Below are 14,550 nucleotides of genomic sequence, written 5' to 3'. Positions count from 1 at the left end.
AAAAAAAAACCCAAATTCTATTTTGCCTTCATTTTTGAAGGAATTTTTTGTTTGTTTTTTTGCTCTTTGAAAGATATGACATTTCCATCCCAGCACTTTAAAAACATCTTTCTGTTGTGTGTGTGTGTGTGTGTGTGTGTGTGTGTTCTTCTGTTGTGTTTTGGCTTGTGTGATTCCTTCTTTTCAAGTTCTTACTTGGAAATAATTTCAAACTTACAAAAATAATAGTGCTTCCATATACCTTTCACTGTACTTCCATACACCATCACATAACCCTAGGACAATGACCAAAACTAGAAAATTATACTGGTACAATATTATATTGATGTTATTCAACTTTTATCAATCGTCCCACTCTTCCCCTTCAACCACACTTGTCACCAGTCGCAACGACAGTAATTTATTACCAGAGGGGAACCAGGGGAGGATTGGGGGGAACCTCTCACTCCTTTCTGTGGGGTCCCTGGTGCCCGAGTCAGACGCGCTGTGGCTCCAGGGGGCGTCCCCTTAGGTCGGATTCACAACCTTGCCCAGGAAGAGGCTGCTCCACGTGAAGTCGTCGAAGATCATGACAACGAAGGGCCGGTCGAAGCGGATTGTGAGAGGCTCGGGCGCCGAGTTCCGGTGGACCTGGGTGCGGGCGGCCGACTCCAAGCCCCTCTCATCCAGTTGCAGCGTGGCCTTATGGACCACCTGGTGGGAACGGACAGAGCGGGGAGGATGGACACCAGCCGCGTGGGCGGAGCTTTCCGAGCCCCTTGGCTTCGACTCCTCCCACCCTCAGTTTTCTGGATGGCGAAGCTGAGGCTCAGAGAAGGTCACTTGCTGGCTCCTCATCTACGTGGCAGCCCCAGGACTAGCGCTGGGGTCTGTCCACCTCTGGAACTCAGGCCACACTTAGACTTCCTCCCTAGAGAGTGGGCAGCTGGAGCCGACCCATGGAGAGCAAGGGACTTGGGGCTGAAACTGGACTTCAGCATCCATATCGGGCTCCCCTCCCCGGGTCCTGGGCTGGTGGAGGGACACCTCGCTCCCTCTCCACTCTGCCAGTAATTGAGAGGGTTCAACTTATGCAAAATGCTTGTGCCCACTCTGTAGGGAAAAGGCTCATCTTTGCCTGCTGAAACATCCTTTGTTATGATCAAAATTAGAAGATATTCTCAGGTCAGTAAAACGCTTGAGTAGGTTGCATCAAAAGCATCGGAAAGATCAGAACTGGCTGATTAAATAACAACACCTACGGGACAGGACTCTCACTGATGGAGCAGCAGGGAATCAGAGGCTCAGAGCGCTCTGTAAATAGGCTAGGGAGAAGCTCAGCTGGGCTAGGAACCCCTGCAGTGTGTTTTGGGAATATGAGGTTTTGAGTCAAATGTCAGGCTGTTTACTAGCTCTGTGACCTGAGAAACTAGGGTAACACCCACCTCATAAGGAGGTAGCTGTTTGACTGAGTTCACACACAGGCATTTTATTGAGCACATACTGCGTGCCCACATCATGATGGTCAAAGTCTGTGTGCACGAGGGAGGGGGCTGCTGCCACCACAGCTTCCTCCTGTTCCCTCTCCTGTTTTGTCACCCACAGGACTGTAAGATCCTGTGAGGGCAGGGCCACGTCTGAGGCACACCCAGTGCCTGGCACAGTTTGGGGCACATAGAATATGTTCAGTAAATATTTTCTGAATGAATGAATAACAGAACATAAAGCTGAAGGACGGAGATAAAGAACAGCATTGGACAGAACATTCAGTGTGATCTCACGCAGACGTTTCCTTTTGCCTGGGGGCTGCTCACAGCCCTGCCATGATGACTTGTCTTCCACAGTGCCCCCTCTGTGTGGCCTGGCAGAACGGTGCACGCCTGAGCTGTGGTGCTCCCTTGTCACTAGCTTCCTGTGTGACCTTGGGGACATCAAGTTCTTGCTGAGCTTTCACGTTGCTTATTATTATTTGTGTTGTGAATTTGGGGCGGGAAGAAGGATGGGCTCTAGAGACCCCTACCTTTGACACCTTCGGCAGGGCCTCTTGGGTGATGCCTGAGAATTGTGTCCGGTTGTTGAGCAAGTCTGCAATGCCCATGTCCCCCATGATGCCCCCGAGGTCGTAGCCTCCGGAAATGGAGACCTTTGGGATGTACAGGTCCACCAGGCTGCTCGGGGTAAGCAGATGGGGTTAGACTTTCCCAGGGCTGGGCCCGGCCAGCCAGATTCCCGTTTCCCCTGTGATCCCTCCAGACCCTGCCTCCCAGCCAGACCTGCTCTTTCGGGACAGGGGAAGGAACAGAACAAGAAGCAGGATCTGCCTCTCCCTCCATCACACAGGCATCTTCCTCTCTGGGCCTCTGAATTGCAAAGTCCTTTCTTCTCAGCTCTTTCTTTGAGCTGATTCCACCTGATCCAGTTAAACTACCAGACACTGAAGCAAAGAATACCTAAAGAAGTCCTTGTGGGCAAAAGAAATAAAAGCAAAAATAAACAAATGGAACTGAATCAAACTTATAAGCTTTTGCACAGTGTTTAAAACCATAAACAAAACAAAACGACAACCTATGGCTGGAGAAAATATTTGCAAATGATGCTACCGACAAGGGCTTAATTTCCAAAATATACAAACAGGTCAAACAACTCAATACCAAAAAACTAAACAACCCAATCAAAAAATGGGGAGAAGACCTAAACAGACATTTCTCCAAAGAAGACATACAAATGGCCAAGAGGTACGTGAAAAGATGCTCAACATCACTAATTATTAGAGAAATGCACGTCAAAACTACAATGAGGTATCACCTTACCCCAGTCAGAATGACCATCATTAAAGAGTCTACAAATAATAAATGCTGGAGAGGGTGTGGAGAAAAGGGAACCCTCCTACACTCTTGGTGGGAATGTAAATTGGTGCAGCCACTATGGAAAACAGTATGGAGGTTCCTTAAAAAACTAAAAATAGAGTTACTGTATGATCCAGCAATCCCACTCCTGGGCATATATCCAGAAAAGATGAAAACTCTAATTCAAAAAAGATACATGCACCCCAATGTTCACAGCAGCACTATTTACAATAGCCAAGACATGGAAGCAATCTAAGTGTCCATCAACAGATGAATGGATAAAGACGACGTGGTGCATATATATATATATATTAATTACACCCAATGGAATATTACTCAGCCATAAAAAAGAACGAAATAATGCCATTTGCAGCAATATGCTTGGACCTAGAGAATATCATACTAAGTGCAGTAAGTCAGACAGTGAAAGACAAATGTTATATGATATCACATATGTGGAATCTAAAAAATAATACAAATGAACTCATTTACAAGACAGAAAGAGACACACAGACATAGAAAACAAACATAGCTACCAAAGGGAAGAGGCGGGAGGGATAAAATAGGAGTATGGGATTAACAGATACACACTACCATACATAAAATAGATAAACAACAAGGATTTATGGGGGACAAGCACAGGGAACTGTATTCATTATCTTGTAATAACCTATAATGGAAAAGAATGAAAAAAAGGATATATATATAACAGAATCACTTTGCTGTACACCTGAAACTAACACAGTATTGTAAATCAATTATACTTCAATTAAAAAAAAGAAAAAAACAAGAAGTCCTGTGGTCCCCCAAGCACCCCCTGGCAGAAGTGGAGGAGTGGAGGGAACGTGCAGCTGGGAGCAGGGGTCCTGGCCCCAGCCATGCCGCTAGTGCTGTGTGGCTTTAGCCAAGTCCTGTCCCTCTCTGTGCTAGTCCTCATCTACACAGCAAGGGAGAGAGAAGATGCCTGAACCCTGAAGTCAGTGATAGGGCCCCGGCTCTCCAGAGGGTGGAGGGAAGGCATGAGACCTCTGCACTTGAGCACAAGCTGCTCTGGGGAGGTCTGGAAGCTGGCAACCCGGGGGAAGTGAGGAGGAATCCAAGGCCAGTGGGACGTGTGACTTCTCTAGATGGGAAATGGCAACAGAAGGTAAGGGAGGCCGACCCATACCCCGCATTTGGCTGCCCTTCCTGACCTCCTTTATCTCGTCTAATCCGCGCAGGCGCACACAGCCTTACGAACTGGAGTCATCATCGTTAACTTCCAGATTGAGAGACTGAAACTCAAAAAAAAGCTGAGGAATTTCCCCAAAGTCACACCGCTGGGAAGCAGCAGGACCATGAAGAAACCAGGACTAGGTAACTCGGAGCCCCATCGCCCCAACTCGGAAAGCTGCCCCACGACCTGCGCGGGACCTGCGCGGGCTGCAGCGAGGTGACGGCGGAGCAAGGGGATGGAGAGAGAGGCTCTCGCGAGAGCGCCCCGTGAGTGGGACCCAGAGGCTGCCGGGGAAGGTGGGTTGTCATCTGGGCCCTGAAGGATGCTGAGCTCGGATGCACCGGAGAGCCTAGTGGGGAAGGGCGTGGTGGTGCTGGGAGGGGTGAGAAGGGAGAAGGGGCCACGCAAGCGTGCAGGTGAGCCGTAGGCCACAGCATTGGATGAAGGAGAGAACTCATGATGTCTAAAGGTGCAAAGTTTTACCTTGAATGTTTTTTTAAAAAGTCTAGAAGAAAATGGTACGTGTTACTGACTAATGTTGTTTAAGTATTTTAGTGAAGAGATTATTTTTGGAGTAAAGAGAAGGGGTATCCTTCGCCTTATTTTCAACACACTAGGGTTCAGAATTTGAATCACGGCGCATTGTCACTACCTGGTGGCCCTGTATCTGAACTACAGGTTCCCTTCGAGGGGTGGGAGTGAAGTGGAGTGGGACGGTTGACCTGAAAAGCTGGCCAATGGCCTCCCCGACTTGCCTCTGGTGCCATTTCCTCTTCCGTGCATACTCTCGGGGAGGTTGCCACTGACTGAACCTCTACTCAGGCTTAAGGCACAGTTCACAGTGAAAGCAATCTCCTCTGCAGCCCCTTCTCCATTCCCCTGGCTTAGAGCCCGGCGTCCCGCCCTCCCTCAAATTGTACACATTATGCATCTCCTTCCCTGTCTTGCTCTGACAGAGCTTATGACATTGTACCACTATTAATTCCACCAGAATCCGTTTTCTGCTCTAGAGTGCATCCCTTCTGCTTAGCCTAGTGCATGGTACCTAGCAATTGCTTCCATATATATATTGAATGAATGAATGAATGAATGTATTCCAGACATGGTGCCTGGCCCACGAGGCTTCCTGAGCGATTCTAGATCCAAGTGCTGGCTCCTTCCCCTACAGCCCTCTTCCCTTTGAGTCTGCACCCCGCCACCCAGCTCCCACGTTGGTTGGCTCCTTCACAGACAGAACTCTAATCTCCCAAGAGCGAGGACCGTCTTCTCAAGAACATCTGCTCCCTCCTCCAATGGGAGGATCAGAGCTGGACACAAGTTTGATTATAATTTTGATTCCCCTCTGGTGCAGAGGTTCCTGGGAAAATGAGTTTATTATGTACTTATGTCCTTACTTTCTTATTTACTGATTGACTGATGGAAGAAACATTAGATTCCCTGAGTGACTTAACCGTTCATAGGCTTTGCGTTGGTTCCAGGGTCACTACAGTGGTCATACGGTGGTCATTTTCATTATATCTTTTTATGGTCTCCCAGGAATCTTTAGCGGTGCTTGGTCTCAGGTAAGCAATATAATAAAATGGATCAGTGCGGGCTGGGTGATGGGTGAATTCAGCTTAAGAAAAAGATGAAAGATGTGATAATACAGAGGGTGGCTATCAACCTGCTGGGGAAGGTGGACCTCACTTTGTGGAATGCCCCAGACTATCAATAGCTCAGTGTTAATCGACAGAAAGATAAATAAGTGTGACCTCTGGATCAGAGAACCCAGCAGACAGGAAAATAATGAGCCCTGGAAGGCGAGTCTGGGGGAGGAAGGACGGCCAGGTGCACCCCTTTTCCACTTGCCCCACTTTCTGGGAACACGTCCAACTGCAGAAATCAACAGAGCTGGCTGGAGGGCTTACCTGTTGGTCAGGGACTTGGACCACCTCTGAATGGTGTCCCGGCTGAGCATGGCAATGACCGTGTCCATCTTCCCCTTGACCGGGAGGACAAAGAAGACGGTCTCGTTGCCTGTGTAGTCCAGCTGTACCAGCTGGCAGGGGAGCACCGAGTCGTTCAGGTACTTGATGGTGCTCGACTGGAACATCATGGACACCTTCACCGTGGTCGTCTCATTCACGTAGAAGTTATCTTCCCTGGTGCTTTCCAGGTTGAAGGAGTGTGCCCACGTGCCTGGGAAGAGGGGGGAGGGGGAGGGGAGGAGACAGACCTGTGACAGCAGGAGGAAAACGCAACTTGGGTGGCAGCAGAGGGCCAGGGGTGACCGCCAAGCAAGTGACACAGTGGCCTCCCTCAACCTGGAAGGTCCCCACCAGAGCTGCTGGAATTTGCTAGGATATGAAATTCCCAGAGGTTTAAAGCCTGTTCCATCCTCTACCCTTTGGGATGGCTTGAGGATTAGCACGATGTCTGAGACTGACTTCTAAAAATGGAAAGAGAAAGAGAACAGAGGACGCTGGCCCTAGGATTTGGGAGTAGGATTCAGTAAAGCAGACTTGGCCTTGTTGCCCCCCTCCCTGGAGTGGCTTCTGGACTGGAGGGCTCTGGAGGTGGTGCTGGGGAACCGACCATCCAGTCCATCCCCACCCCCTGATGTGCGGCGACAGAAGCCCAGCAGGCAGTCTGGCCGCCCAGTCAAATGTACCCACTTTCTTGCCGGAGGCCCCTTGCCTCCCGAGTGGCCCTGAGGGCCGCAGTACCTTTCCCAGGGGCAGAAGCAGGGTGAGATGAGTCCTTCAAGGTTACAGACTCCCACCACAGCTAGACTCGACTCCACTCCACCATGTTCCATGATGTCATTATGCAACGTTTGTTCCCCTTGTGATGGGGAACTCACTACCTAACAGATGGGACTTTCCACTACTGGTCAACGCTGAAGGGAAGGCAACTGCTCCTTAGATGAAGCCAAAGCCTGCCTGATTGTAATGCCTGCCGACTGAGCCTCTTTGACCCTTGAGTTTATTCCAGAGTCCTCTAATAGGTGATAGATCTTTGGATATTTAGACATGGATTGAGTCTCATCAGGGCCTCATCGGCTCTAGGTTAAGTCTCCCCAGATCTGGAGATGACTGAGGTCTCTGAGTCTAGCAGGTCCTGAGTGTCCTGGCTGCCCTTGGCCTCCAGCCCAGAAGCCCTTGTGAGGTCACTGTTCCCCAACTGAGGCTGCCTGAAAGTGGCCAGAGCATAGCCACAGGCAGACATTTCTCTATCCCTCTGCCTGTGGGATCTCTGGACCACGAAGCCAGAACTCTTGGTTCTGAGCCAGCCTCAACTCCCTGGAAGGGTTACTAAGGGTGACCATGGGCAGTGGCCAGAGGATGTAGGGAAAAGAGCAATGGATGTGGAGCCTGGAGACCCAGGGGCTGTGCCTGGTCCATCCCTAATGACTGAGGCTGTCTCACAGCAAGTGAGATAATTTGCGGGTTCTCAAACCATCTTCTAATAGAAGTCTGGGGTCCTCAGAATTGAAGGGGGGAGTGCTTTGTGGCTAACTTGTCCAACTCACAACCAAGAAAATGTAGATAAAATATTTTTCAGTGCTAGGTTTTTCATCCTTAGAAGTCTGCTGTGTGCTTTTTACTGAGTATTTCTTTTCTAGAAGCAAGTATAACGTATATCCAGTTTGGCAGAAAACCAAATACAGAATGGGATCTAACCTCTATTTTAAGGGATTTTTTTTTTTTTGAAAATTCTTGAGTTAGGAGAACTTATGGTAGAGAAACCTAAGAATTGATGAAGGGAAATTGGAGAGAGCAAGGATGAGTCCCTGGAAAATCTTTTAACAATATTTCTAATGTTCTCCAAAAAAAGAGCTGTCGAGACAGTCCACTAAGTAAGGAACATGCCAGGGATACTGTACATGTCCTAAGTTTAGTGATGAGAGCCACACCATTCTTCATTTCTATTTATTATCCTGGCGTGCTGGAAACATTTCAGAGTATCTCTCAACTTAAACAGGGCTTGTTAATTAGCTTTGCCTGATCACGGAAAATCTGTGTACAAACAGGCACAGGTGGGTGCAGCCCACACTCCTGTCAATGTCTGTTCCTGCGTTCAAATGTTCAAATCCTCTCTGATTTTATTACCAGGAACTACTGTTTCCCATCAACTCAGCCCCACTGTGGTCATGAGAATGCTTAGAAACTGTGAGAGCAAAGCCGTGCGCCAAATGACACCCTGCCAGCCCCTGTCCTGCCAGCCCCCGCTCAGGCTCCTTGCAGGCTCAGGAGGGCCCTCTCTCTCTCTGGGTTTTCTGTGCTCTTCTCCCCAGGCTGTGTTACCAGAACCTCTATGCAACCACTTTGGAGTTACTTCCATTTACCAAGCACTACGCAAATGCACTGGACCTCCCAAAGAGATGAGGATGCCATGCACAAGAGTGAATAGTCTAGTGGGAGAGATGGCCTGGAGAATTCATGGGAGCATGCAGAAACATTTCCGGGCAAACATTCCCTGACTCCTTGGCCCCCCAGGGTCAAGAAGAATACTGCCTTTTGTGTGGGACCACGGAAGATCTTAAATAGCCAAAGCCATCTTGAGAAAGAACATAGTTGGAGGCATCACACCTCCTGATTTCAAACTGTATTATAAAGCTATAGTAATCAAACAGTATGGTACAGGCATAAGGACAGACACATAGACCAATGGAACAGAATTGAAAGCCTAGATATAACCCCTCCCATATATAATCAACTAAGATATGACAGGGGAACCAAGAATACTGAGTGAGGAAAAGATAATCTCTTCAATAAATGGTGCTGAGAAAACTGGATATTCACATGCAAAAGAATGAAACTGGACCCCTATCTTACATCATTCACAAAAACTAACTTGAAATATGTTAAAGACTTAAACATAAGACCTGAAACCATAAAACTCCTAGAAGAAAATGTAGGGAAAAAGGAACTCTTTGATATTAGTCTTAGCTATGATTTTTTTTTTTTGAATATGACACCAAAGACATAAGCAACAAGGGAAAAACTAACAAGTGGGATCACATCAAACTAAAAAGCTTCTGCCCAGCAAAGGATACAATCAATAAAGTGAAAAGGCAACCTATGGGATGGAAGAAAATATTTGCAAAACATACATTTGATAAGGGGGTAATATCCAAAAATATATAAGGAACTCATACAACCTCAATAGCAAAAAAAAAAAAAAGCCCCAAATAATCAAATTAAAAAATGGGCAGAGGACTTGAATAGATTTTTTTTCCAAAGAAGATGTACAGATGGCCAACAAGTACAAGAAAAGGTGCTCAGAATCACGAATCATCAAGGAAATGCGAATTGAAACCACAATAGCACTTCACTCCTATCAGAATGGCTATTATCAAAAAGAAAAGAGAAAACAAGTGCCGGCAGAATGTGAAGAAAATGGCACCCTTGTGCACCGTTGGTGGGAATGTAAAGTGGTGCAGCCACTATGGAGAACAGTATGGAGGTTCCTCAAAAAATTAAAAATAGAACTACCATATGCTCCAGCAATCCCACTTCTTGGTATATATCAGAAGGAAATGAACCCACTATACTGAAGAGATATCTGCACTCCCATGTTCATTGCAGCATTATTCACAATAGCCAAGGTGTGGAAACAATCAAGTATCCATCAATAGATGAATGGATAAAGAACAGGGTGTGTACACACACACACACACACACACACACACACACACACACCCCAAATGGAATATTACTCAGCCATAAAAAAGAAGAGAATCCTGTCATTTGCAGCAACATGGATGAACCTTGAGGGCATTATGCTACGTGAAATAAGGCAGACAGAGAAAGACAAATACTGTATGCCCTCACTTATATATGGAATCTAAAAATACAGAATTTGTAGAAACAGAGAAAAGAATGATGGGGTAGGATGTTCGGAGAAGTGGGTAAAGGTGGTCAAAGGTACAAACTTCCAGTTATAAGATGAATAAGTTCTGGGGAATCTAATGCACAGCATGGTACTACAGTTAATAATACTGTATCATATACCTAAAAGTTGCTAAGAGAGCAGATATTAAAAATCCTCACCCCCTGGCCCCAACACACAAAGGTAACTGTGAGGTGATAGACGTGTTAACTAACCTTATCTGGGTAATCATCTCACCATATATATATATATATATATATATAAAATCATCCCATTGTATACCTTAAGCTTACATGATAAGTCATTTATATCTCAATAAAGTGGGAGAAAAAAGAAAATGCTGCCTTTGCTGGTCAGTCTCTCACCCTCACTACCATCCAAGAAGGGAGGCCTTTGCCAGGTGGGTTCCCAGACTTGTGTTGGAGAATAGACAGAGAAAGACAAAGAGGCAGGAGGATGGCTCACCAAGATGCTAACTCTGTCCAGGTAATAAAGATCTGGGGGAGGGAAGGGGTTCAGTTGGCTAATGGAGGGCCCTGAGTGAGAGCTGGGGAGGAGAGAAATGGGCATATGGGATAATCTTTATGTTGTTGAGAGACACATTAAATATTATACTTTTTTTTTTGGCTGTTTTACCTGCACTTCTTTGTATATGACTACTTAATTGAAACTGAACCACTTGGGTCCAGGTTTACACGTTCTAACAAGATGCATATTAAAATTCGGTGTGGGCAAACTGCAGAGGATGCGTATGAGAGACAAAGATCTGCTGGAGAGAATCAGGGGAGGCTTCACGGAGGTGATGACTTTTGAGCCAAGATTTGAAGGGTGGGTAGAAGTTTTAGGCAGTCAGACAAGTTGAGGGAGGGCTCAGGGGACAGAATGGGCACGGGCCTTGTGTCAGGCAGAATGCCCCCCCGCCCCAAGGATGTCCTAATCCTTGCAACCTGTGAATATGTTATGTTACATGGCAAGAGGAAATTAAGGCTGCTAATCAACTGACTTTGAGATGAGGAGAATTTTCTGGATTATCCAGGTGGGCCCACTGTAATCACAAGCATCCTTAAAAGTAAAAGAGGATGGCAGGAGGGTCAGAGTCAGAAAGGAGACGTGATGGAAGTAGAGGTCAGCGCAATGCAATTACTAGCTCTGAAGAGGGAAGGGGGCCTCAAGCCAAGGAATGCAGGTAGCTTCTACAGGCTGGAAAAGGCAGGGAACAGACCCTCCCCTAGAGCCTCCAGAAGGAACACACCCTGGCATCCCCTTGACTTTAACCCAGAGTGGCCCATTTTGGACTTCTGACCTCCAGAATTGTAAGTAATAAATTGGTGCTGTTTTAAGCCACGAAGTTTGCCGCGATTTGTTACAGTGGCGATAGGGAACTAATACAGACTTCCATGGGGAGAGTCATGCTCGAAGACACGAAAGGAGTTTGGCGTGATTGGATATTGTGTGTGTGTGTGTGTGTCTGCTGTGTATTGGGAACTTGTATAGGGGAAAATGTTGAGACCTGAGTCTGGACAAGGCAGAAGAAACAGATGATTTCTCAACCTTGGGACTCTAGCCATTTGGAGGCAGATATCACTGTGGGGGGCTGTTCTGGGCATTGTAGGACGTTGAGCTTTCTCCTTGGCCTCTACCCACAAGATGCCAGTGGCACACCCCACCCCACCCCCAGTTGTTACAACTCACAATGTCTCTAGACATTGCCAAATGTCCCTGAGGGTGGATGGGGGTGGGAATCACCCTGGGTTGAGGACCACTGCTGTAGACTAAGGACTGTAGATTTCATTCTGGAGGATAATATATCCCCAAATTACCTGCTCATCAAAACGATTGGGGAAGGGGGCCTTGTTAAAAGTACACATTCTAGGACATTCTTGCATCAGTTTTGCTCTAGTAGATCTGGTGTGGGCTCTGGAATCTGTAATTTTAACAAGTCTCCGTGGTGATTTTTATGGACAGGCATTTTGGAAAACTTTGCTCCGAACTGGTGAGGTGGGGCTGTGGTTTGGCTGCGAGGGGTCTGGGCTGGAGCTGGCTCGGGTGGTGCGTGCAGGAAGGCTTATGGGCCGTCTGGAAGTTCCTGAGGGTGGCGGCTGTGTCTGTCTGGTTCTAGGCTCTATTTCCAGCCTCTGACCAAGTGCCTGACTCACAGCCAGACCTTGGTCAATATTTGTAGACCACTAGGCAGCCAGACTGTTCGTGGTTACGTGTTTGGGCCTTGAAACAAACTGCAAGGGCTTGGGCAAGTTGCTCTACTGGGTGTCATTTTGATCCTTGGTAGGGATGATATAATTTCACCTTTCTAATAGTATCAAGAGCACACCCTTAATTTTGATGGCTTTTACTATCCTTGGCAATAGTAGATGGGGCCTTGTCAGAACGGGATGGGTGAGGGGTACCTTTAAAGAAGATGTAGTTGATCAGGATGAGCATGGCTGAGCTATCTTGCTCCGAGAACAAGTCCACAATTTTCCCTTGCGTCTTATTTCTGATATACTCGTTGATTTGTCTGCTGGCTCCTGCCCAGTCCTGGAAGTCTGCATTCAAGGCCTCCAACTCATAGTAGTGCTTGGTGTCTGCTGAGAATGACTCCAGAAGTTCCAGGCTGTGGTCCAGGAACATGGCATTGCCCATAGTCATTTCCAAGGTGGTGTTTGACTCCCTGAGGAGGTGGTGGAGATGCCGGAAGCCCTGGTGGATCTCGGCTTCGGACATCTCAGTGAGATTGAAGCCCAGGCCTTGGAGAAGCTGCTCCCGCGTGTAGCCTCTGGCGCCCAGGGACAGCATAGCCAAGGCTGTGGAGATGCTCACAGGGGAGATGAAGACATTCTTGCCCGGAGCTGAGGCCACTAAGTGCTTATACAGGGTAAAGGCAAAGTCAACGTTGTTTGGAGCCAAGTGCCGGTGAGGGTTCCTCATGCTCATGTCAGTGTCAGGGTCCTTAGCCTGGATGGTCCAGAGCCCACTGGTAGACAACCAGAGGAGACAGATGTACAGGGTGAACAGCATTGTTCAGGATGGCCAGGCCCTGGAAAATCAGAAATGCTCATTAGATGATGTGGGGCCTCCGAGGCAGTGGGGCATGGGGAGCAGTAGGCAGAAGACCCCATTGAAGACCCCCCTCAAGCTCCAGTTTCTTCTTCCACATTGGCTGTGTGACCTGGGGCAAGTCAGGACTCTGGGCCTCAATTTCCTCACCTGAAAGTATGAATTACACCTGCTATGATTTATCAAATACCTACCAAGTTTCCAAAATTTTGCCTCACCGACAATAAAGTATATATGATTCTTTTGGTTTCAGGTAGGCAGAAGTGGAAGCTCAGAAAGGTTAAATATCCGCTCAGTTGATATAGTCAAAGTACTGAAAGAAAAAACTATCCACCAAGAGTACTATAGCAGGCAGAACTGCCCTTCAAAAGTGAGCGAGAAGTTAAGACATTCCCCGATAAACAAAAGCTGAGGGAGTTCATTACCACTAGACCTCTCCTACGAGAAATGCTAAAGGCAGTACTTCTGGTTAAAATGAAAGAACGCCAGAAAGTAAATAGAATCTGTAAGAAGAAATAAAGATCTCTGCTAAAGGTAAATATATGAACAAGTATCAAAGCTAGTATTATTGTGATTTTGGTTTGTAATTCCACTTTTTATTTTCTATGTGATTTAAAAGACTAATGCATAAAAAGTAATTATTCATATATGTTTTGGGACCCACAATGAATAAAGCTGTAATCTGTGACTTAACTGAAAGGATGTGGGAATGGAGCTATATAGGAGCGATTTTTGTATGCTACTAAAGTTTATCTGGCATAAATTCAAATGAGAGTGTCATAACTTTAGGATGTTAAATGTAATTTCCATGATAACCAGAAAGAAAATAGTTATAGAGTATGCACGAAAGGAGGTGAGAAGGGAATTAAAATGTTTCACTACAAAAAATCAACTAAACACAAAAGAAGACAGTAATGCAGGAAATAAAGGACAAAAAAACTATAAGGCATACAGAAAACAAATAGGAAACTGATAGAGTGGTCCCTCCATATGAGTAATTACTTTAATGTAAATGGATACAATTCTCCAATCTAAAGACAGAGATTGACAGAATGGGTTAAAAAAAGAAACAACTATATGCACACTACAGAAGACTCATTTTAGATCCAAAGGCACAGATATGACAGTGAAAGGATGGAAAAAGATATTCCATGTAAAGAGACACCAAAGGAGAGTGCAGCTGGCAGAAGAAAGAAAACAATAAAGATTAAAGCCCAGACAAATAAATAGAAAATAGAAAAAGGAGAGAAAATCAATGAAACCAAAATATAATATATCTAATCAATATAGTATTATATAGTAAGGTAACATAATATAATAATATAACATTATATAATATAATATAATGTCATCTTCAAAGAGATTAACAAAATTGACAAGCCTTTAGCTAGACTGAGTAAGAAAAAGAGAGAGAAGTCTCAAATAACTAAAATCAGAAATGAAAGTAGGGACATTACTACCTATTCTACAGAAATTTTAAAAAATTCTGAGAATACTATGAAAAAATTGAAAATGACACACCAACAAATTGGGTAACCTAGATGAAATGGAAAATTTATAGAAACACAAAACATACCAAAA

At 46.0% G+C, this 14,550-nt stretch overlaps 1 protein-coding gene across 1 annotated transcript; it reads right to left on the bottom strand.

Annotated features, from left to right (window-relative positions):
- Positions 1 to 507: 507 nt before the first annotated feature.
- Positions 508 to 12,930, bottom strand: SERPINA6 (serpin family A member 6). Its single transcript, XM_004320700.3, has 4 exons — positions 12,321 to 12,930; positions 5,949 to 6,219; positions 2,000 to 2,147; positions 508 to 693 (listed from the first exon to the last, which is right to left on the bottom strand). Exons 1-4 carry the CDS (start codon positions 12,928 to 12,930, stop codon positions 508 to 510), a joined length of 1,215 nt encoding a protein of 404 aa, XP_004320748.2.
- Between the last annotated feature and the right edge of the window lie 1,620 nt (positions 12,931 to 14,550).

The sequence above is a fragment of the Tursiops truncatus genome, chromosome 2, assembly GCF_011762595.2.
Source record: "Tursiops truncatus isolate mTurTru1 chromosome 2, mTurTru1.mat.Y, whole genome shotgun sequence".
Classification (NCBI taxonomy): domain Eukaryota; kingdom Metazoa; phylum Chordata; class Mammalia; order Artiodactyla; family Delphinidae; genus Tursiops; species Tursiops truncatus.
The sequence above is the reverse complement of the archived record's forward strand: the minus strand, read 5'-3'. Positions and strand labels throughout refer to the sequence as shown.

Bases quoted from the DNA above. Each gene is read 5' to 3' on its own strand.
- SERPINA6 (XM_004320700.3), bottom strand. From the start codon at position 12,930: ATGCTGTTCACCCTGTACATCTGTCTCCTCTGGTTGTCTACCAGTGGG. The intron at 6,220-12,320 runs GTACCCCTCACC...CCCTCTTCCCAG, and splicing joins CAACTACATCTTCTTTAAAG to GCACGTGGGCACACTCCTTC. The intron at 694-1,999 runs GTAGGGGTCTCT...CGTTCCCACCAG, and splicing joins CCCTGCCGAAGGTGTCAAAG to GTGGTCCATAAGGCCACGCT.